At 42.2% G+C, this 22907-nt stretch overlaps 1 protein-coding gene across 2 annotated transcripts; it reads right to left on the bottom strand.

Annotated features, from left to right (window-relative positions):
- Positions 1-997: 997 nt before the first annotated feature.
- On the bottom strand, positions 998-16052 carry MEMO1 (mediator of cell motility 1). 2 transcript variants are annotated; one of them, XM_081857716.1, is made up of 9 exons: positions 15583-16052; positions 9148-9229; positions 8316-8384; positions 7436-7548; positions 6107-6218; positions 4635-4777; positions 3362-3438; positions 1990-2094; positions 998-1645 (listed from the first exon to the last, which is right to left on the bottom strand). In XM_081857716.1, exons 1-9 carry the CDS (start codon positions 15641-15643, stop codon positions 1514-1516), a joined length of 894 nt encoding a protein of 297 aa, XP_081713842.1. In that variant the 5' UTR covers positions 15644-16052; the 3' UTR covers positions 998-1513. The 2 variants fall into 2 exon arrangements, with proteins under 2 accessions (XP_081713842.1, XP_081713843.1); XM_081857717.1 differs by lacking the exon at positions 15583-16052 and adding an exon at positions 9748-9868.
- Between the last annotated feature and the right edge of the window lie 6855 nt (positions 16053-22907).

The following is a 22907-nucleotide window of genomic DNA, read 5'->3' on the forward strand; positions in this document are numbered from 1 at the left end:
GCTGTATGGCTGGCACACAAAGTCCTTGCATCAGCTCCTACACTTTTAAAAACTGTCATTCTGCACCATGTGCACAGGGAGAAAGGGATGCCAAGAGACTCCAGGAAGCACCATTGCCACCAGCTGCCTTCATGTGCAACACTGTTCTTCCAAATCTGCATACCCTTCTCCTTGGCTACATGCCTCTATTTTGGCATGCTGGGACCCTAGGGGGAAAATCAGGGCTGGGATTCTTGAAATTAAGGCACAGGAGGACCTCAGATAGACCTGAATGACCTCACTGCTCAGAATATTAGTGCCGCATGAGAAGGCCAAATGAGGTAGCAATAGAGACCTACAGGAGCTGTTCTGCACCCTGTTGCTGATGGATGCAAGACTGACATTCTAACAGAACAGGGTTCATTGTACAGTACTTTAAAGCAAGGGTGAAGAGCCTATGACTGAGTGGCCAAATGCAGCCGTCCACACCTCACTATTTGGCTCTTGGGATATTTCTCAGGCCACATCCCTCACCAGCCCTACTTCATATCCTCGAGTGTTTTTGCCTGGCTGAAATGTGTCCTTGAACTCTTGGTTGCATGAATGGAGAATAGGATAGGGGTGTGTGAAGGAACTAGCCTCCTGTAAAAGGACATTTGCAGTACATGCCGTGACCATTTTAGGTGCCTCCAATTGATGTGCAATTGCCGACGTGCAGGTCCTTATGGATCCAGAAGAGGGCATAACAGGGCACGCTTATACGTGATCTGCTGAAGTGTACCAGGGCCAGGAACAGAATCCCTGTGCAAAATGGTATTTATTTTCCTTTACCCACTTTTGCTTCTGACCTTGTCTACAACAGGCCTGAGGCTCCTGGAAGGTAGCTCAAATAGGAATAGGGCCTTTGGTCTGACAGCTTTGAAGAAATCACTCATGGGAATTTCTGGAGAGGAGCAAGGAGAAAAGAAAACTTGTCTGTAGAAAAGAAACCACTCAAAGCAAATCACATCACACCAGGTTGGTTTGTGCAGCCCTTTATTAGCAACTAAAATAGAAGATATTTGTTGTACAACATGGGTAGTAATTGACTATACTGGAGTTTTATTATATTCTGATACAGGATCTTTTATAAATGCATTTTTTATTAAAAAGCTTCCACCCTCGTCTGTTTACAACTTGCAAAACTATTCTGAAAGCAGAGTACATGTGCACAGGTCTGCAGAGTGCAAATTTGGGATGTGGTAAATGCTTTTACATGTTGTACCTGCAAGGGGACCAGCGTCTGCCACCATCCCTTTATAGCCACTGGCTTTTAGAAGTCACAACATTTTGACACCAGCCTTCCTTCCCTTGTCCTAAACAAGAAAGCATTTTAAAATGAGTTGTAACTAAGGAAGGACTACACCTACTAGAAAAAGAAGAGTTCTATTAGTTTGAGGTTTCAGTATACCCAAAGACCAGGAACTGCATCTTTGTAAGGGCAAGGCTGGGACCCCACTGGGTGTGCAGGTGTCATCCCTGAGTAGTCAGAGGTTCAGTGGACCATGAGCGCTCCTGCTGCGTAACTCACTGAGCTGTCTTGCCAGTTTCGACACTGGCTTGACTGGGCATAATTCAAAAACGAGAAGCTCATGTTCATTCCATTCTTCTGGAGCTCTGTGATAGCCTAGGGGGAAGAAAAGCAAAAAGGTTCGCTGTTTTGGAAGTAAAGTTGACATTCCAAGAGAGGCAGCACTCCAGCGCCTTATTCATAATGGACTCTTGCAAACTTTGCAGGGGAGGACTGGTAGGTATCAATGCTCAGTCCCCACATTACTGAAGGGAAAATGCTACTGGAAATTCAGGGTTTCCCTCAAGAATTCAGTTCCACTCCAAACTCTGCTAAGAACACGACCCAGCTGAGTACGACAAAGCTAAACCACAGAAGGTTTGGTCACCAAGGAGAGTGTATGATATTTTCTAATAATGGCATTTGCTGCTTTTGAACTCTGCTTAACAAACAGTACTTACATTTAGTAAAACCCCAATGGGATGTCTTCCACATATCGTATTATGGTATTTCTTCAAGTAATTGCTAAAGGACACAGGGTCAAGCTGCTCTATAATGCTCATACCCTAAGGAGAATATCAATATTATGATCAGCTATAATTTAGAGCTGCATTTATTCATAACCAACATTTATAGCATGCCAAGCATGTTACCCAAGAAATACAGATATCAAACACAGAAAGTCTTAATATGTAGGGAAATACCTAAGCTTTACAAACTTTTTTTTGTAAAAAAGACAGTTAAAATTGTATTACTGTGTATTATGAATACACAGAGCTTTCCACTCAATGTGATATGGTTGTCACATCACCTGTTGGGGGGACCGACACCAAATTGAGAAGCTATCAGTAAAGTGGAAGTTCTACATAACATATTAGGTCTTTTCCTCCCTAACCAGCATGATCAAGAGTTTTCCCCTTGAATTTTAGCTCCAAATCCAAAGAGTTCTGTGATAAACTGGGAAGGCCTAGGCCCAATACCTCCTCCCATTACAGCTGGCATCCCCAACCTTCGGCCCTCGATGTTTTGGACTACACTTACCATCATCCCTGACCACTGGTCCTGTTAGCTAGGGATCACAGGAATTGTAGGCCAAAACATCTGGAGGGCCACAGGTTGGGGATGCCTGCATTAGAGTCTACAACTGTCTCTTAGAACAACTGGTAGCATGCTCTTAATGCAAGGAGCCCCACTGAATCAGACCAGGGGTTGATCTACTCTAATCTTGTTTCTATGTCTCCATGGAAACATCTACAAGACAGGCATGAAGACAATAGCCATCCCATTCGGCAGCTAGTATTTAGATGCAAAAGTGCCTCGGAACATGGTGACACCATTTAGTTATCATCACTAACAGATGTTGACCTTTTAAATGGCTGCAATCATCTCCTCACTTACTCGAATTCACTAGGACTTACGTGGTTATGATTGCACTGCAAGATAGCTATGAATTCTATAGCATAATTGTGCCTTGTGAAAAATTACTAAGTTCTCCCTGCTCCACCACCCCCCACCTGAACCTACTGATGATCCAACACCATTGGGAAATTCTGAATTCTAGCAATGAAGGAAGAAACAAGGAGCATTTCTGAAAAGCTTCCACAGGGATCCTGGACATCAAAACTCTATTTCCCAATGTTGTTGGTGGTCACATGTACTGCGGCTACGGATTCCCTCCTAGACTAGGGATAAATGAAATGGTCTGGATACAGTTTGCATCCCTTGTGTTGAAACAGAAATGGGAACGTGTTATTTGGAGCTCTGAAAAACTCCAGGAGCTCTCAAAAAACGCAGGACGAGCAGACAACAGAAATTATGAAATTTAACACTTACCATTTTATCTAGGTTTTCAATGGACCTATAGATCTCTCCTTGAGACTCATCATAGTAACTGTATCTGAACCGCTGACCTTAATTAATCAAATTAAAGAAGAAATGAGTAACTAGACATATATTATGTGGTTATGATTTTTTAAAATGAAACAAAGTGGTATCTGAACAGGCAGCACAAATCTATGGTGTACTGCATCTTTAAAATACTCTCATTCAGTATACTGACTGCATTTGGATGATCAGCCATCAGTTTAATGATATATGATAATGTCTTCTGCCGATGCACAGAGTCTTTATGCCCATCCCTTTGTGTGAATAAGCTCACAAACCAGCAACTCTTTCATTAACTATTCTTTCCCTTTTCTTCCAGTGTGCTTAAAGGCTCATTTGTATCTCAGGTTATTAAGGTATCTCAGGTTATTAAGGTAAAAAATGACTTTTTGAACTTTTCCATTATATTGCAATAAACCTAATCCCAACAAGACAGCAACCAATCAGATTAAAGTGTCCTTATAACGCAAACATGATTTCTATCAACATTTGGCACTAAGGAAATATAGTATGGTCATACATTAAATATTTATTATTTTAAAGTAAATTTAAACTTGTATCAATAGTTTAAAAATATATAAAGACATCATTTTGGCTTATGTTGCTTTATTTGCAAAATGCCAGAAGAGCTGTTGTTTTTAATTGCAGTGCTTTAAGAACACTGCCACTTGTCAGAAATGTTCTTCCTGCTTTACCCCCATAGCAGAAGTGACAGAGATGCCTCCAGTAAAAGCTTGGGAAACTTTAAAATGATACAAAAGCCAGAAAAAACTAGTTCACAGCTGCCTTCTTTTGCTGGCTCTGCAATTCTAATTTGAGTAGAATGAAGCAAATATGAAAAAGAGTGATCAGATACTGGTTTGGAATGCAAATTATTAAAACTGCTGGTGAATCCTTGCCACCCTGACTCAACCATGGGAAGAGTTCTCATTTTTCATCACAAAAGAATGCGTCATATGAATTTCCTCTTTTAATAATAAATGTAACTCTTAAGACTGTGTGTATGTGTGCTTATCTCTGTGTATATGGTTGTGTGTGTAAAGTCAAGCTCATGCCTTAACTACGACTGTGTCTTTTGTCACCCCTGCCACACCATGAAGGTGCAACCAACAAACTTCAGCTTCAATTCGCTCTAACAGGTTTGTCAAACTAAAATGCATTTTGTGTATATTTGCCAATGTATGCAATTGGAGTTCACAACTATTCACATGCCTCAACTTACCCCAATGACAGAAGTCAGAGGAAACCACAAAAAGATTACAAGGATCTGCTAAATATTTGCTGAAGAGTTTTCCAAATTCCTGTTCTTTTGTCTCACTCAGTGCTCCAACCAACACAGGAACAATGGTAAACTCATCCTTATGGCTTAAAGAAGAGAAAAATAAGTTTGCATTGTAGAGGGTCAAGACAAGATCGGTGCTGAATGCTTCCCTCACCCTCCTGAATGTGCTTCTCCCACATGCAACTTTTCCCCACTTCTTGTAGGCCTGCCTCCCATGTGAAAAGCACTGAAAATACCCCATGGCACATATTCTGAATCCATGATTCAGCTTTATTTCTAAAAAAAAAAGGAAACAATTCTTTTTAAAAATCGTTTTGATCTGTTGCCATATTTATCTAACTAGCACTTTCTAAAAGTTTGCACCTCACCAGCACACTCTGAATAGCACTTAAGCCTGACAAAAACAGCTTGCTGTAAAGCAGGCTTCCTCAACCTCGGCCCTCCAGATGTTTTTGGCCTGCAACTCCCATGATCCCTATCTAACAGGACCAGTGGTCAGGGATGATGGGAATTGTAGTCTCAAAACATGTGGAGGGTCAAAGTTGAGGAAGCCTGCTGTAAAGAAACACAGTGTGTTTCAGATGACCAAGCCAGACTCTCTCTGTATTTCAGAATCAGAAATAGGTACTCTGGTAGTGATAGCTTCATAAGGAAAACAAGCTGTGTGTTTTTTTCATTGTCTCATGCCCAAAGGGGCAGTGATTTTTCAAACACTGTTTTGTTAAATAGGTATGTTTTATAGTCACAACTGAAATGTGTAGTCAATAGCTTATGCTTAGACTTGTATTTTGAAGTGGCTGAGTTGTAGAGTTTATTGCTGAGTGAACCTTTGTAATTAATTTGACACTGTATTGCTTATATGTATTATCTACTATTATAAATTGTATTCATATAACTGTTTTGTTTGGATTTTAAATTATGTTACCATGTTTTAAACTGACCTGAAGCTATTTGATAAAGAGTGGTATATACATTTCTTAACAAACGTTTACAGGTAATTTCTTTATGGAAAGATGCTGCCGTTTTGTAGGATTTGGGTCTCCTATAATTGGAACAAGCTGCGCAAAGTGGGATAGTACACTTCCTTGATTTTTGCCAATTCTTCCAAGTCATATAAGGAAGGATGGAAGGAACATATAATAACAGATGTAGTAAGATGAGATAAAAGCCCTGACCGCCTGAACTCTACCCAACTCCTACTGATTTCTACTCTAAGAAATTATCCGTGTGTCTAAAAGTTACAGCCTACAGTTCTCTTACTCGTTTTAATGAGCTTAAGACACTTGAGGATTCCAGCATACTGTATTCTACATTAGTGGAGTATGGGAGAAACCCATACATAGATTTATTAAAAGCAGGGATTCAATATGTACATTCTACATATGGTGCAGCTTCTTAAAAAGTAAATGTACCTTTCCATGGCTTTAGCAGTATAAGGCAAATGCATTTCAATACTGTGTTCATCTTCATCTGTTTGCAGAGACATGCGCTCAAACATTCCAGTCTTCCATAATTCTGCATAAACTGAGAAGTTTTGAATATATTAGTCTGACTAAAAAAATACTGAATGAGAAGCTGGTTATACTCAAACTAAGATGAAGTGTATCTCCTCAACTAAGTACTGTGATATAAAGTGCCAAGTTAAAACCTTTGCCTTCAGACTGTATGGGAAAGCAGACAGTTTATGTATTAAGATTACCAGTAACCACTGGATAGAGGCAGAATCAAAAATAACCTATTGGGGAATATCTGTTTATAGAAAACAATGATTGTAGGTGCCTACAAATGTTTTCATGTGCTCAGAAAAGCTCTCTCCTGCCCAATCCTTCTGTTAACTCAGCTAAAGTATTTTAACACAGAAACTCTCCTACTAAGTTACTGGCATGTCAGTCTCTTTTATGCAAGACAAAGATCCTGTGTTCCTCCAGATGTTGTTGGATTACAGCTCTCATCAGCCTTGGCGGTGCTGTTGGGGTCCAACATCTGTAGAGCCAATGGTGCCTCCCCTCTGATGCAAGATATAAAGACGATCACAACTGAAATTAGAGCTATATTTTATTCTGTAACCCATCTCACTTATCTCCCAATAATTATTTTAGTAACAAGCAGTTGCTTTATATAGTTTAGTGTACTGCATCAACTTTGTCAATGAAGGACAAGTGGTTATTGTAAGCAGGCAAAATCCCAACAGACTTTGTTCTACTAGGGAGGAAAATAAGATTCTAGGCTCCTGAAAGTGTTCAGTAGTATGGCAGCAGAACTATGGCTGCCACAGGAATCCTTGGACAAGTGCCCAAGAATGGACAAGTGTCCATTCGATTCATTCATAAGACACTATTCTGTTAGTCCTGTTACTTCCCAAGGTTTTAAGATACAAACCAACCAAACGTTTAAAAAATCAAAACATGAAGAAAACAAACAAATGAATGCCTTCTCCCAGATACAAAGCTAAGGCCACAGAGTGCAAATAAAACAGCTGGGTTTGCAGAAAAGCTGGTGACAGTCCAACAAAACAGACTGAATTATTTCAATGAACTCCTTTATTACATGAATTCTAAACAGTGCTCTTCCTTAAATAATAACCCATGTTAGATTTACTTCCTGTGCCATACCCTATTTTTATTTTATGAGAATATTTAGAGGTAAGTAAAATAAAAGGAAAAGTCACAATGGATTAATAGTTTTCTAAGAATTAGTTTTGCTTGTGTACTGCAGTGGTTGTGTATTTTATATGCAATTACCCTTTTGATCAATTTGCAGATCATATAGTGGGGTTCTATATATATCCACACTGGAAAGTGCACACCGGGAGAGGGGCACGTGGTGGGAAGGCCCAAGAATGAAGATTCTCCGTCTGAGGGTGAACAGAAAAGATGTAATATTAGCGACTGTCTACTCAACAGAAAAACAATGGATTCCATGACTAGTTAGACAGGTGAACGGTTCCACTATCAACGTTTGCACTCCAGCACACATGGACATGCCTCCTGCTCCCTGGTTACATCCCATTACAGTTGTGTCCAACCAAAGGGTTTTCTACTTGAAGGAAAAAGACAAGGCTCCCAGTTGGATGCCTTTATTACAGCTCTTTTTTATGTTATCACTGTAGCGTGGCAAGTGAGATGCTACATCATGTAGCATCTAATTTCAGAAAATGAGGACTGTATGGTCCTGATTGTATACAGTTCCAGGCAATTTTAAATACAACCCGAAAAATAGTGCTGTGGTCCAAACTGTCTCCACCCTATATAGAAATGTCTTCACATACGTGTGCTCATTGGTGCAATCTGGAGCCAAAGCAATTTGGCATCCTGATGGCAACCACGATGCCAAAGCTAACACAAGTATTGGGTGGGTAGGGTCAAGAAAAGGGGGCATTGACACTAGAACTTCACACAACATTTATCCATTCATTCTATGAAGTATACTGTCTCTCAGAGGCATTGTTCAATTTGCCCCAAGGATTGGGACAAAACAGCAAGTTATCTCCATTATGTGTCAGCCACTACGATACAGGTATCCCTCTTTGCCACTACCTAAAATGACTTCTGTCTTAAAGTCAGCATGTATGCAAATCAAGTTCTGTTGTACACACTCTAAGAATCTTCCAAAGTGACTTACGTGACTGAAGGATCCACTTGTTTGTACGCATGAGCTGCACACGACCCACAGTAAGTATAGCCTGCATGCCTGCAAAAAACAGACACGTTGTACAAGATTAACAGTCAGCATATTGCTGGTCCATATAGGGGAGCTTGCTGATGTTATGGAGTTGACAAGCAGCATATATTCAACTGGCTCTTGAAAAATGCAACAGCAGATATAAGCAGCATGCCCAGTTGGTACACTGACAATCAACAAGCAACTCAGCTTACTTACGTGACTCTCAGACAGCAGATATGTATATACCCTTATCAAGGTTATGTTTGCAAGACACAGCAGTGTCTTGCATGAATACGCCTATGACCTAAAATTGTGATAAGAGACGGCTGTAATTTGAAGCTATGAGCATTCTACTTCTTAAAGCAAAACCATGTTTAAGATTGAAATATATGAGTAGTAGTCTTCTGAGCAATTACAAACAATGCTGAAATGAAATAGCACACTACCTTTCATGAACACAAGAAGTGTTCTCTCCTCTGGTGCTAGGGACTCAAGCGAAGGAAAAAGTCCACACATTCAGAGTAAGGGGAATGCAAGATAAAGCACTCTCCTCCCTCTGAATCAGGATAGTTGATAGAAATAATCAAAACAAAATAGGGCAAGGAAATCAGACTCTGAAAATGACACCAAAGAATCACCTGTATCAGGGCAGCTAACCAGAGAGACCGACATGAACTGGCCTATTTCTCTCACTCCCAAAGCACTACTTTTTGCTGCAAATATTGGAGTGTGACAATTTGTAACAGTTCTTTTAAAATGGTCTACATGTGAAAATAAAGAAAAAACTTACGGTGCAATAATAGCTCTAGCAGGCCTCTTTGTAGATTGTACTTGAGAAAGCCAACCTTCTAGTTGTGCACTCAGCTGAGGTCCTAGAAAAAGAGATAAGGCTTTAAAAACAACAACCACAGGAGAACCAAAGAGCCATCCTTAGAATAAGCAAAATGGCCCATAGCGGCAAATCATAGCTATAACTGGGCACAAGTAGCATTCTGGTGCATGCTGTTCAAATCATGCCTGTCCTGCTCCTCCCTTTGCCACAGATGGGAGGAACCAACCATATCACTGGTTTAGCCTTAGGTGTGAACCAATGTGCATGGTTTCTCTCTTTCCAAACAAACCACAGGAGGAAGCCAGAGAACAATACACCACTAGTTCTATTCAGCATGTGAACAGTGTCATTTTAATGCTTCTGGGTGGCTTCAAAGATGATACCTTGCTAAATTCATTTTTAATCAATAATGTTTGATATTTCACAGGGAGTCATGACAGGAAATATACCTAATAACATTCTGAAGAATTTGAAAAACACTTAGACATTAACTGGTCTATTGACAAACAGCCGCCAGCTTGATTGTTGCTTTGTATTAAACTCACATTAGCAACTGACCTATTTCAACCCAAAGGAAAAACTGCATTCAAGTGTGACCCTTTCCAATATCTCTGCAACATCCCCTCTCAGCGCTGCATCTAGTTGTGCCAAGAGCTACTGCTGCCAAAAACGAATTCAGAAGAGGATTGCTTCATTAACACACCACTTGGAAGTTCTATAAATACATGCTTAAACAAACTACACAATAAGGATAATTTTAAAAAGCTAAAGAGGAGTGCAGTAAGAAGTGCCTGGCTCCAAGGCATCATTGAATATTAACAAGGAAGGGTAAATATGTGAATTCATGGAAGCTGTATTGTTTAATGATCCACTGTAGTTTGAACATTTACATAGGTATTGGCATGGAACTGAGATGATTCTAGAACTGAAAGCACCTAATCACCTGATGCCATTGTTGCAGCAGGTAAATTGCAGATGGGCAACCATATGTCAAACTTGGTCTGAAAGACAAAATCCTGATAAAGATCTAGCCTGCAGAGTCAAGGTTTCCCACCCATGCAATAGTTTGGGTGGGATTTTACTTTGGCACATCCAGTTTAGAAAACCCAATTGACATCCCATAGTTCAGAGCAGGGCCTTGACAGCAGGAGCTACAGTTTGTTCTTCCTCCTTTAAAAGTTGGCCTAAATTTGCATCTCTAGATATAAATTATTAGATGCAAAATTGTGTTCTGGGCATGTGCCGCAAGTCTTTTAAGTAGCAGCTCTCCACACCATGTATGTGAGCATCCATTTGGTTTGGTAGTTCTCATTTCTAGTCTGCAGCTCCGCTTTTTTTACTGCTATCATAAAACCGAGACCTGGCTAGTGGATGAACAGTTGCCACACAATGACTTTCCCCCCTCCCTGTATAGCTGTGACAGGCAGCTACCTCCCATAAAACATTTGATGCAAGAAGATGCTCTGCATCAAGGCTGCCTGTGAGACAACACAAGATGGAGGGGCTGCAGGGAGTTGGGCGGTGTCTACTATCAAACCATTTCACCACCTGCAGCCCTCACATCCTGATAAACAGGCTCATCACAGCAACCAGGGCTTGTAGCAAAAATGATGGGAGTGTTCCTGTAGACACATCTTCACAATTTCTGAGGAAAATTAATTAAAATGAGGAAATGTTAATCTTTGTGTCTCCCTGGAATAACTGGATTTGAATTAGAACCCAAATAGGCCTCTGTTTTTAAATTTAAAAGGAAATGTTTTAACGGTATCCACTGAAGCAGTCCATACTGAATCAACAAAACGTGACAAACAGCAAAATTTCAACCACGTGAACAAGTAAATTATTATACATGCTGAAATAATCTACAGGGGTTTTTCTTTTTTGGGGTGGGAGGGAAGAATCTATCATTGGAGGCAGGGCCACAGTTCTCCAAAAATTTGCTCAAGGTCACATTGCCTGTAAATGTGTGCTCTTTCTTTCTGCTATAGCATAAAATGTAAACCTTCAACAGTAGTTAAGAGTTCATTTTGAAGCTCAGGATCTCTTTTTCAAAGGTAGAGTGTCACTTGCCAAATTAACAAAAATACAACTATATATGATGTCCAATCATTGCAGGCTTTTCATGTGTTTTTTTTTTGGGGGGGGGGGGGACATTATCTCCTCTATGCAAGTATATCCAGCAATTGCTTTGGTTACTTCCATTCACCTACTAGTAATTAGTTCACCTAGCATGTAAAACTTGGGAGGCTGCTGAATTTCTGAAAAACACAACATCTCATCCAAAATCAGCATGTGTGGAAAGTACTTTAATGTTCACAGTGCATTTTCTTTTTTCCCCTTTTTTTAAAAAAAATCATTTTGTTTGTTCATTTAGCATGGAATGCCCCTTAATGGACTACAAACACCCAGTAACCTGAACTATATAAATTGCTAAAGTTCAAAAATCCGCAAATAGAAAACAAAAACACCTATATGGAAAAGCTTGATGCTTCCATTGGTAAAATAAAACAGTATATGAAGATCCATTGGTCTACAATGGACTAAAGTTGCTTTCATAAGTTATCTTTCATTTTTATAGACAAACTTTTGAACACCACTTGAATGCAAGAGTGTAACATCATATCTTCCAATAACGAATTTTTTCATAACACAACCTTTTGTAGGTTCAGATATCTAATAAGAGTACACAGCTGCCTATGAAAACACATGCCACAGTATATGTTATGGTGGTAAAAACATACAAAGAACACAATTCAATGCATGTTTACTCAGATGCATGACCAGCTGTATTCAATGGTATTTACTCACTAGGAAATGGATGTAGGATTGCAGCTTATTTAAGATACATTTCAGTTGAACAACAGAAGCATTAACAGCCTCTGGAATACATTTTATTCACTATTTCTTTGGTTAGATCATAGTCCCCACACTAAGGCCCGAGGGACTCGTTTATCCGGTCTGTGGCGACCCCCGCTGCCCGCTGATTACCGGCGCTGCGTGGCTGCCCACTTCCGTGTCGGAGGAGCACCGGAAATAGCATGTGCGCATGCGTATGGGCACGAGCTCCTCACCCTCTGGCCCGCCACGCCCGGCCCGAGGTGCAATAAGTTTGCGGTGGTAGCTCTCACTTGCATCCATGACAAAAACAGGATACAAAACTGTCCTGACATACTGTTTTTTCTGAATTTGTTTGCCTTGTAAATAAAATATAATTTGGAGTGGGTTGGCTTTCCTTCTTTCCTCCTCATCACAGGGTAATTTGCATCCGGAAATTTTCTGATGCCCCAGAGTGATTGAATTTAGAATTTCTATTTTACTTGTATTTAGCATACAAAGCTAAAAACTTTGAAACTGCCAAGCTTGCCTAAACTGTATCTGCAACTGGCATCTATTCAGTTACTAATGAACTTATCAAACAGGAAAAATATCAATAGAAAAATAAAGCACTGTGAAAATTTTCATTGTTGCTTGACATATCCCTTTGTGATGCAGCAACCATTGGCAACTTGTTGAGAATGGTCAAGGTGCTTATCTTGCATACATATAAGTTTTACAGAGCTGTCAAAGACTGACTTGTATTTCATGGCCTTCTGACACATCCTTTTACATATTTTTTCACATACACCAAGTAAGAATAACACTTTGTGCATTTGATGACATGGGCTCTTTTCCATGAAATCTTGTGCCATAATAAATATGGTAGTCTTTAAGAGCCACAGGACTCTTTCGTCTTTAAATGAAATGTGTGTTTGCACATCTCTTTGTGGTTTGGCAGTTAAGTATTTGCTGCAGCAAAATGGCCTGGCATATACAACTTTCTCTTATAACTTCTAAGCTCACATTAGGTTTTTCTGTAGAGTAAGCAAGAGACCCCAGGAAACCTGTCTAGCCAGCCGGTTCAGTCTTCTTTGTCTTGCTGCCAGCTCCCAAGAGCAGAAAATGTGTTTATTCAGCAATGCATCCAGCAAGCTTGGACACTGCATGTGTATTACCAACCAGTTTTAAATCCATTGCTACACCTGCTAGAAGTTGTGAACTGACACTTTATCTCCTGCAGCAATATCCTCCGCACCCTGATTTCAACCTGTCAAAGTTAGCAATAGCATTGCATCATCCGCTTGCATGACTTGCCCTTGTTCCTCCATCCACACTGTATTTATTGATTTATTAAATTTATATGCTTCCTCTCATCTGAGGATCACAGGGTTGTTTACAATATCAAAAGACAAAAATACATACAGTAGCATAGTAAGAAACAAAAACAATACCCCCAGTTTAAAGGGTCATACCTTGTTTAATTAGCCAAAGGTCTGGGAGAAGAGAATGTTTTTGCCTGACTGCAAGGAGCAGTCAGACTTGTTTTGAGCTGCTTTGAGGGAGACCTGCTTTGCCTCATAACAAATCCCAAAGCATTCAGAAGCACCATGCTTCAGTCCTGGATTCAAGCTTCCTCCAAAGTAGGTGCACATTCATGGCATGTATTGCATCCCTAAACCTACACTTCCAGTTGGAAACAATCTTTCTTATGACAAGCAATTAGGAGTGACTTCTAAAGGTTAAGATACCTACTACAGTTGCTAACAAGCAGACATGCAGCTAGCAAGTTGCAAGTAGCCAGCTGCAATGTACATATGCTTGTCAAACTGCTGCTACCTTCATCTCTCCACATCACATTTTTCAGGTAAGAGTATAAACCATCAAGCCAGAGAAAGTAAGTGTTTGTTTTGTTTCAGTCCTGAAGGTTCTTTTGTTTCTTTGTAAGGCCAAATGAAATATCTGGTTGCTGCACACAATGATTATAGGAAGAAAACTCATTCTGGAACATGTACTCCTTTCATCCTGCAGAGGGCAGTTCTGTGTGCAGCATTTCCTCAGGAGGGCCAGAAGAAAGAAAAGGGGGCAAAGACTGACAACACCGCTGGTCCTATTTGCTCTTTTTAAATGGTATCAGAAACCCAGAAACACTAATTAAAAGCATTATCTCCCTCATATCTTCTGTGCCTATTCACTTTAAAAACGCAGGTTTTTAAACACAAAGACTTCCCTATAAACATACAGTCGTTAAGTCCTTTGCTCTTCTTAAGAGTAATACCTCATTCTCTGGGGGGTTTAATAAATTGTAATGGTTATTTTTTTAAGGGGAAAAAACAGTACACTAGGCAGTACAAGATGCCGGACTTGACAAAATGCCTACTAGCTCGATTCAGAGACAACTGCTGCTTCCCATAATCCATTTCTTTCCCCTCCCCCGTATTACCCTAAATGACCCCTTTTCATTCACACACTTCAGATCTTTGTCGGTTCCTTTAACTCGACACCGAACTACCAAGGGATTCTTCTCTTGGCTTCTTTTTCACAATCAGCTCTCCCGAAATGCGCTGTTTCCTCGGGGTATAATGAAGGGAATAGGAACCAGTACAGCTTCCTTACAATCCCCGGGGCGATCTCTGGGAATCTCTTTTCTCCAGGCGCCGATCCCCCCACCCTTCTGGAGCTTGGCCGGGAATTCAACCACGGCAGCTTATGGAGGGCAAAGGCAACCGGAGGTTCTAGAAAAGGGCCTCGAAATGCCCGGCGGAAAGTGCTGATTCAGTCAATGGCCCACCTGCCGGGGCGAAGGAGAGGGGGAAGCCTTGTTCCCGACACAATCCACGCCGGATTCCGCGCCGGGATCGTTGCCTGCTGCCATCCCAACCTCCCTTCAATTCAGCGCCATGTGTGTGTGTTGCAAAACGCTCCCTTCCTTCGCCCCACGTCTTTTTAACGCCAATTACACACGCACACACAAATGAGTCTCACGGCACCGTAGAGATTCACAGAATTACAGGGCGATCCTAAGGATGCCTACTCATCACAGGCCAGTCCTACCGAACCCCTCCACGGGGCTTACTCCCAGGTAAGTATGAACAGGGCTGCAACCTCATTGTGTGACAGCTTTCGAGGGTTACAGGCCGCTTCACCAGATCGCTGCATCCGATCTGGTAGACTCTGGGCCACAAAAAGTTTGCGGGCCCGTAAATCAATTTGCCTTTAAGTGGCCACGAGATTCCTCGCACCCTGGAGTGAACACTCCGGGACTGATCACGGACATGCGTCCGTGGGGCACCCATTATCCCCCCACTTTCGGATAATAAAAAAAAATAGCCTCGCATTCCCGGTAAGAGGTTGAGTTCGGCCCACCTTTGCAAGGACCGAGAAACCGCATCGTAGCGGCGCCGGGCGGTCAATTACTCGGGATTAAAAATCTCCAAGGGCTTTATTCGCCTCGGTGGTTTAGACACGGATCCCCCGCGTATAAGAAATGGGCAAAGCGAGCTCATGGAGAGCAATCCCGCCCCCCGACGGAGCAGCCTAGCCCCTCGCCCCCACAGGCCCCGCCGCCCCAGCGCGTACCTGAGGCCGTGTACCAGCTGCCGGCGTGGCTGGCCTCCCGGCAGAGCACTCGGTTGGACATCTTGGTGCCTGAGCCGCCTATGGTGTTGGGGGAGGCGGGGGTGAAGGGAGGCAGGGGGGCCTGGGGAAGAGTCCGGCCGCGGCAGCCGCGGTGCTAATCCCCCTCCTCCTCCGCCTCCTCCCCCAGCAGAGCCCAAGCCCCCGCGAGGGGGGGCGGCGCTGCCGGAGGCACGGCGAGTAGGGCCGGCGACGAGGCTGGGGAAGCGGCGAGCACGAGGAGCCGGAGGGCTGCGGGCTCTGCCGGAGGCTCCTCCTGGCCTGGCCCGGGTCGGGGAGGCGGAGGAGGAGGCGGAGGAGGAGGCGGCGGAGAGGAGAGCCCGAGAGGGACAAAGGCCAAGGCAGCGACCGCCGCCCGGGCGAAACCCACAGAGCAGGCGGCAGCCGCCGGGTTTGGCCTAACTCGGCTCCTGTGGCAGAAGGACTACACCAGCGCGGCTCCCCATTGGGCCAAGGGAAGCAAAAGCCCTTTGGCGATTGGGTCGCTCTTTGCCTATTCCCTCGACGGGCGCAGCCGCGGCTTCCCATTGGGCGGCGCTCCGAAAAGCGCCCTCTCTATTGGAGGAAGCAGGAAGCGTGGGAGGGACCGTTTAAGATTGGCCGAGTGGAGTTGCCGTGGCAATGGCTTCTGGCCTTCGCTGATTGGCGGGGCTGTGTCTCTGAGGTGAAGGGAAGATTAGAGGGGGAAGGTGGGCTGCTGAAAGGGCCTCCGGGCGGGGAGCGGGGCGTCGGAGGGGCATGTGGAGCCGCCCGGCTGCTCGTCCTGACAGCCGCGAGAGAGGCCTGTGCGCGAGCCCCTGTGCCCCCCCCCCTCGTCGCGGAAGGGGCTCTACGTAAGAGTTGAAACGAGAAGTGCCGTTGGGCGCCGGAAGTAATGTGGTAGCTCTTTCAGCCTCCGCTTCTATTCCGATCCGTTCTCTTTCCACTATTCCTTAATATGGAGACAGGGTTCAGGGTGGAAGAAGTAGTGCGTGATCACATCCACCTTCTACATTTAAAGCACACGACTCCCTCCCCAAAGATTCCTGGAAACTCTAGTTCGTTAAGGGTGCTGGGAATGGTGGCTCTGCAATTCTGTAAATAACAGTTCCCAAAATTCTTTGGGGAGAAGCCATGTGCTTAAGATGCGCTTTAATTGTATGGTGTGGATTAGAATAGAGCACACTGCACAGCCTGAGATACTTAACGAATCATTAGTAGGATGGCAGCCACAGCCTCCACTGTTCAGAACATAAAAGGCTTCACTTTATTACAGTATTTTAAGACCAAAGGTCCCTCTGGCTCAGGTCTTCTCCTCCCAAATGAAGCAGCTCTTTGAAATCCAAGAGCAACCTAGTGTATTCTGCAACACTGCAAGGCATTATGCTTTGAAGCAGCTCAGAATGACAAAATGGACTGGGCTGGCCCTAAATCAAATTTGCCGTAGGGACAGCTTTCTAAAATGGAGGGCTGGACCACAAGCTTTATCTTGCATCCTGGACAAAAAGGCAGGAAGGAATTGTGGCCAAGTCAGTGCAATCATTTCAGAAAGCAGTGTGAGTTTTGAGCTCAGGAGTGGCTGTGTGACAGAGTACTAACAAGTTCCAAATCTGCAGTCCTGCAAGCATGTAAACAAATGCTTAAGAGTTGAATAATCCAGTGACAGGAGGACTGAAGTGTAAAATGCACACCGTTTTTATAGTTGCATGCTTAGGTTCACTTTGAGGGAGATGAAACTGGATCATGGTGGGTTATACAAAGGCAGCCACTTAATCCACTTCAGCTCTTCACCCACCCAATTTGTCATCTGGTATATTATTGGACCGCTGCCATGGAGACACCAGCAACCCTCAAAGGCCTCTTCTTCCAAAATAGCTAATAAGACTGAACTGGGGAGGGGGAGTGAACATGACGAACGTCATTAGATTGGAGAGAGGGAGTGAAAAGGAGGCAGAGCCCTGGAAGTCAGCAGAGGAAAAGCTGAGCAACAAAGCCAAAGGGGAGGGAGTCTGTGCTTTACTCAGGAATATCCCATATATCAAAGCTTGGTCTGTGCAAGTACAAACATGCACCCACAGCTCCACAATACCCTTGATTTTTTTAAAATGTTGGATGTAGTAACCCAGTATGAGCAACTAGTACCAGGCAGCAAACAGGCTGATACTGTAATTCATAGGAAGTAGCAAATGTGGCTAGATTTGGGTAACCATGAAATAATCTAGTAGCACAATTCAGGGTTGATTGTCCTTTAAAATTTAAAAACCTAAACACTGTGTTACTAAACTTTAGGTTAATGTTAGTCAGGAAATACTGGAAACACTGGTTCAGAGCCAGAAACCTTTGTGGCTTACCCAAAGGCTTAAGGTGGAGTAAGCAACAAGCATTGCACATTTTAAATGAATGGACCGGAGTGTTCAGTTTAAGGAAGCAATGCTGTGCAGACTTGTTTGGGAGCCAGAGCTTTTTGTTCTCCAGACTTTTAAAGTTTTGAGCCCTAGGCTGCAATTCTATATCTGAAAGGCCCATTGAACTCAGCGAGGCGTCTGAGTTTACATGCACATGATCACACTGTTAAGCAATTTAACCTGCTGCTTTTAATTGTTGGTTCCCTCCTTTTTGACTGGAAATATTCTGAGTTTCATGTTGATTTTATTGTTATGTATGCTGGAACAACTCTGAAGAACCAACTAACTAAATGCAGAATATAAATAAGTTATGTTGGGCTTAGTGTAATTTATTTGTAAGTGTGCCATGCATAGGATCCAGCTGGATTACATACAGCTCTATTAATTTTAGGCAACTTGTTATGGGGGGGGGGCGCTGTGAGGACTGGATATGTGAAATCAGCATATCAAGTGTCCTGTGTAGTGATGCCTTTAGGTATTACTGATTCTCTGTTTTCATGCAAGATTGTTTTAGCAAATGGAGGAACATCTGGAGTACCAACAGGATTTTCTGAACCCAGAACTGTATCTTGATTGGGCCCTCCACACAACCAGCATAGGGGAATAATAATACTGGCCTACCTTGCAGGGCTCTTGGGATTACAAAAATACTACGCATGAAATAATCTGAACATTTGAGATGTGCTATATAGATTAGTCAAATATTTCGCCAGTAACTGTTCAAACTAGATTCTGAATTGCTTTGTGACATAATTATCTGTCCCTGGTGCTGGTAGTCATGGCATTGGACCTAAATCCCCAAACAATCCAATATATAAATACCTCATGCTGGGAGCATTAGTCACCAAACTGGTTATCCTTTCAATAGAACCGATAATTAATGCAATCCCTTTTATTTAATGGAGAGACCCTTTATCACCACACATTTGCTCCTGTGTTGATTGCTGTTGAAATGTTCAGGATAATCAGACATGATAATAGAAGATGGATTGATTGTTTGCGATTCAGCAAAAATTCAGGTTTGGGCAGTTCAGCAAAAATCTGAAGAAGAACTGGTTTTTAAAGTCTTGTGCTCAACCTATTATTTATCTGTATTAATAGCTTTTTCTGACTTGTAGTTTTGTGGTTCTATTGGAACATGCTGCTTTGAGTTCAGTGCTTTGACTCCATTTCCCACACACTTATTTTAAATATTCATTATTCACCATGGAAATACATGGTGTGTGCAAGCACACGCACACGCGCACACACAAAAATTCAGAATCCTGTTACACTATAAGCATTCTCTTTCCCACCACACCCCCTCTGCAAAACATGCTTTCAATTAAAAAATATCATTAGGGGCCTGTGAATTGGAAGTAGGGAAGGTCACAAAGGCAGAGTGCTACAAACAGCAATTTTCACTTATGCCAGTTAAGGGTTGCTAAAACTCCCTGTGAAATTGAAGGTGCAAGCAGTTGTTATGAGAATCACATTCTTTGTCACTGGAATTGCTTGGCCAATTTTTCGATGGGATTCGATTGGGGTTGCCTGCAGAATGTCACTGTGAAAGCTGGCAGGCCTACTGAGGACAAAATGCAAAGGATGGTTCCCCAGCACATGCACACGCACCCATTTTCAAGGACCAGGAACAAACTAGGTTCCTCAAACACTCTGCTTTATTGGTTCTATCAGGTGTTGCAAGAATTTTATCGTACATCCTAGCATTGTTAACCACAGCAGAAACAGAGCTGTGCTTTGTTGTGTTAGAAAAGCAAACCCCTTTCAGAGTCGCTCAAATTTCTTGTTTCCATGACAGTCAGAAATGTAGTTTCTTTTACGGCTTCATGTTTCCTGCAGAAGACCTACCTAACAAGCCCTTTTGCAATGTACAACTTTGATTTATGTTTTCTTCCATCTGTCCTTCCTGGATAACAGGTGACACATCATATACTAAGATACGTTGACATGAATGACAGCTGAATGATTGGAATGCTGATGGTGCCTGGCAGCTGAACTAAAGATTGGCAGGGATGTTAAGAAGATTGGTCTTTGAAATACCAGTTTGATCTCAAAAGCGCATGGCCTCTGAATTGTTTGGAAACTTCTCTGCAGAGTGCTTTTCAGGTCGAATTCAACAATTTATTCAGGTGCCACAGATGATGTACCACCATCTAGTCTTAGTGTTTCATGAGATCAGAAGTGCCACCTTCACCAGAGGGTTGAGGGGGCCTGTGCGCAATGTCCTGATGCACTGATGTCGTGGGGGGTGCCTCTGAACATTGAGGGGGCCCGGCTCCTTTAAAAAAAAAAATCAGGGGATCCCACAGTGCTTCAGCCCCTAGGAGCCGGCGCCACTGCATGGAATACAATGGTAAATTCCAGAGCTAAAGAAAGATGGAAGCCGTTTCATTGTACTACTTGCTTCATTTAGTCTATATTTACACTACTTGGAAATCCTTCCTTCTGAGATTAGAGTTTCTGTATTTAAACCGGAGAGAGAGAAAAATGAACTACGCACTTGGCCAGGATACTTCCATGTATTCTTGCTTCAAATCTTCCTCTACCTAAACTGAAGTACGGTACACAGAGGTGAAGTACCTGGATTGCTCAGTTGGTTAGACTGCAGTGTTTCCCAACCTTGGGTCTCCAGCTGTTTTTGGACTACAACTCCCATCATCCCTTGCTAGCAAGACCAATGGTCAGGGATGTTGGGAATTGTAGTCCAACAGCAGCTGGAGACCCAAGGTTGGGAAACACTGGGTTAGTGTGTGGTGCTGATAACACCACGGTGGCAGGTTTGATCCCTGTATGGGGCAGCTGCATATCCCTGCATTGCAGGGGGTTGGACTAGATTATCCTCAGGGTCCCTTCCAACTCTGTGACCCTAAAATCTAAGTAATCTCTGAAGGCTCAACTCTGCCACCATCTTCCTCCCTTTCTGCTGATTCTTGTGTCTATTTTTAGATGATGCCCCCTTGAGGTAGCAAACTGGGGGGGAAATTCTTTGACTATATGGTGGTATGTTAAACCTATGCAGGTTGTATCCAATGATGGCTTTGCCTGGAAAGTGCTTCTGCTCATCTAAGTTGCCTGTAAAAGACATCTGACACTGAAAGCAGATTTCTTGGCTGTAGACCCAACCTGCCCCTTAGTCACAGATCCTTACAAACCGGTTCAGATGACAGAGTGATAAGAGGAAAGCACTCAGTGAAAAGGTACAGAGTAAGGCGGCCAGGTAAAAGAGAGGATAGGGCTCCTGCACTTTTAATAGTTGTTCAGAAGACCGGATTTCAGCAGGTGTGGCTTGCAGGACAAGACGGATCTGTTGCTATTCTTCTACACAACCATTCATGCTTCAGGTCCCCCCATTTCCTTCTCTTTTCAAACACCCCAAATCAGCTGATCCATAACATACAGTGTTAGGTGTTGCTGCTTTTAACCCTGTAAGCTGCTTCATTTTGTATTAAAAGTGGTATATCTGTGTACTGTTTGGTGATTTTTTGAAATATTAAGTAATATATATGTCTGAGTATGTATGTGTGTATGAACTTTTAAATAAAATAAATAGCATGGCACAACAGTGAGGCTTTTAAATATATATATATGGGAATATATATATATGGGTTTTAGTTTGGAGAGAAATAAACACCAGTAATCTTTCAACCCTAGTTCAGCATCATTTGTGTAAAATGACCTTAATCTTTTTCTCAAGGGGTCCCTCTCCTGGCTGCTGCTTTGCCTGCAGTACCCAGTAGCTTAATTAGAAACAAGGGCTGAACATACTGAAGCATAAAAAAAAATATCTGTATTAGAAAACAGTTTAGCTGCTGGAGAAACATGAGAAAGGAACAAGCAGAGTTTTACAGTAAAATGATAACAGATGCTAGAAAAGTTCAGCATATGGGAGGCTACGTAATACTGAAAAGTATGAAACGTTATGGCTAAAATAATCAAATATTTGCAGAGAACATGGGTAACACTATTCTTCAAAAGGCTGTGTTATCTTTCAGGGGTACAAGCTTATCAACTAATAGTTTATCAGTGGAGTTTAAAGATAAGAATACTGAGGCTATTTTGACTACAGTGTTATTGTTATAAATTTTTTTTAATTAAAAAATGCCCTTTAAAAATGAACAGTGTTTTTTTTTTAATGAGAGTTCTCTGGCATCTCCTCCAGTATCACCAAAGGGGACATATAACAATCAGATTTATTTAAATATAATAAACTGAGTTTTTTTAATTCATCAGACCAAAAAAAAATCCAAAAGTTTATATTTAGCAATACTTTTACTTAATTATAAGTTAGATCAGCGTAGTCAAATACGTCTTACTGAGCAGTGCTGGTCTCCTGATTATGGAACTTCCTCCCTAAATGGGTGCATTTATTCCCTATGTCAATGATTTTTAAGCAGGCTTTGAAAACGCTTTCCTCAAAACTGACACTTTAACACTCTGCATTTAACTGCTGCTTTTAATGATTTATTCTTTGCTGCTTGGTTTTTGTTTTTACACTAATGTTGTATTTTTACTGTCAACGATCATGTTTTAACTGCAGCTGTCATTATAACATTTTAATATTTTGGTTGTGATTTTGTGATTTGTTATAATGAGCTTTTATCTCATGACCCACCCCGGTTAACCCTGAGAGGTGGCCTATGAATACCCAAGTAAATGAATATGGCTTGTGTCCACTGCCATCTAGGCAATGAAGCCTGCACTCTCTTTTAATATGTAGTTATTACTATATTTGTTTTTGTGCTGTAATCTTTACCCTTCAGCTTGAAATCATTACTGTTCCCATTTAAGTTAGGCCTGCTAGATCCATCCACCAGACAATTGTTCTTTGGACCTGGTAACTGATGCACTGGTTTGTTTTAATAAAAAACTATTTAATGGGCTGTA

This window comes from Podarcis erhardii, assembly GCF_964252035.2.
Source record: "Podarcis erhardii genome assembly, chromosome: 3".
Classification (NCBI taxonomy): Eukaryota; Metazoa; Chordata; class Lepidosauria; order Squamata; family Lacertidae; genus Podarcis; species Podarcis erhardii.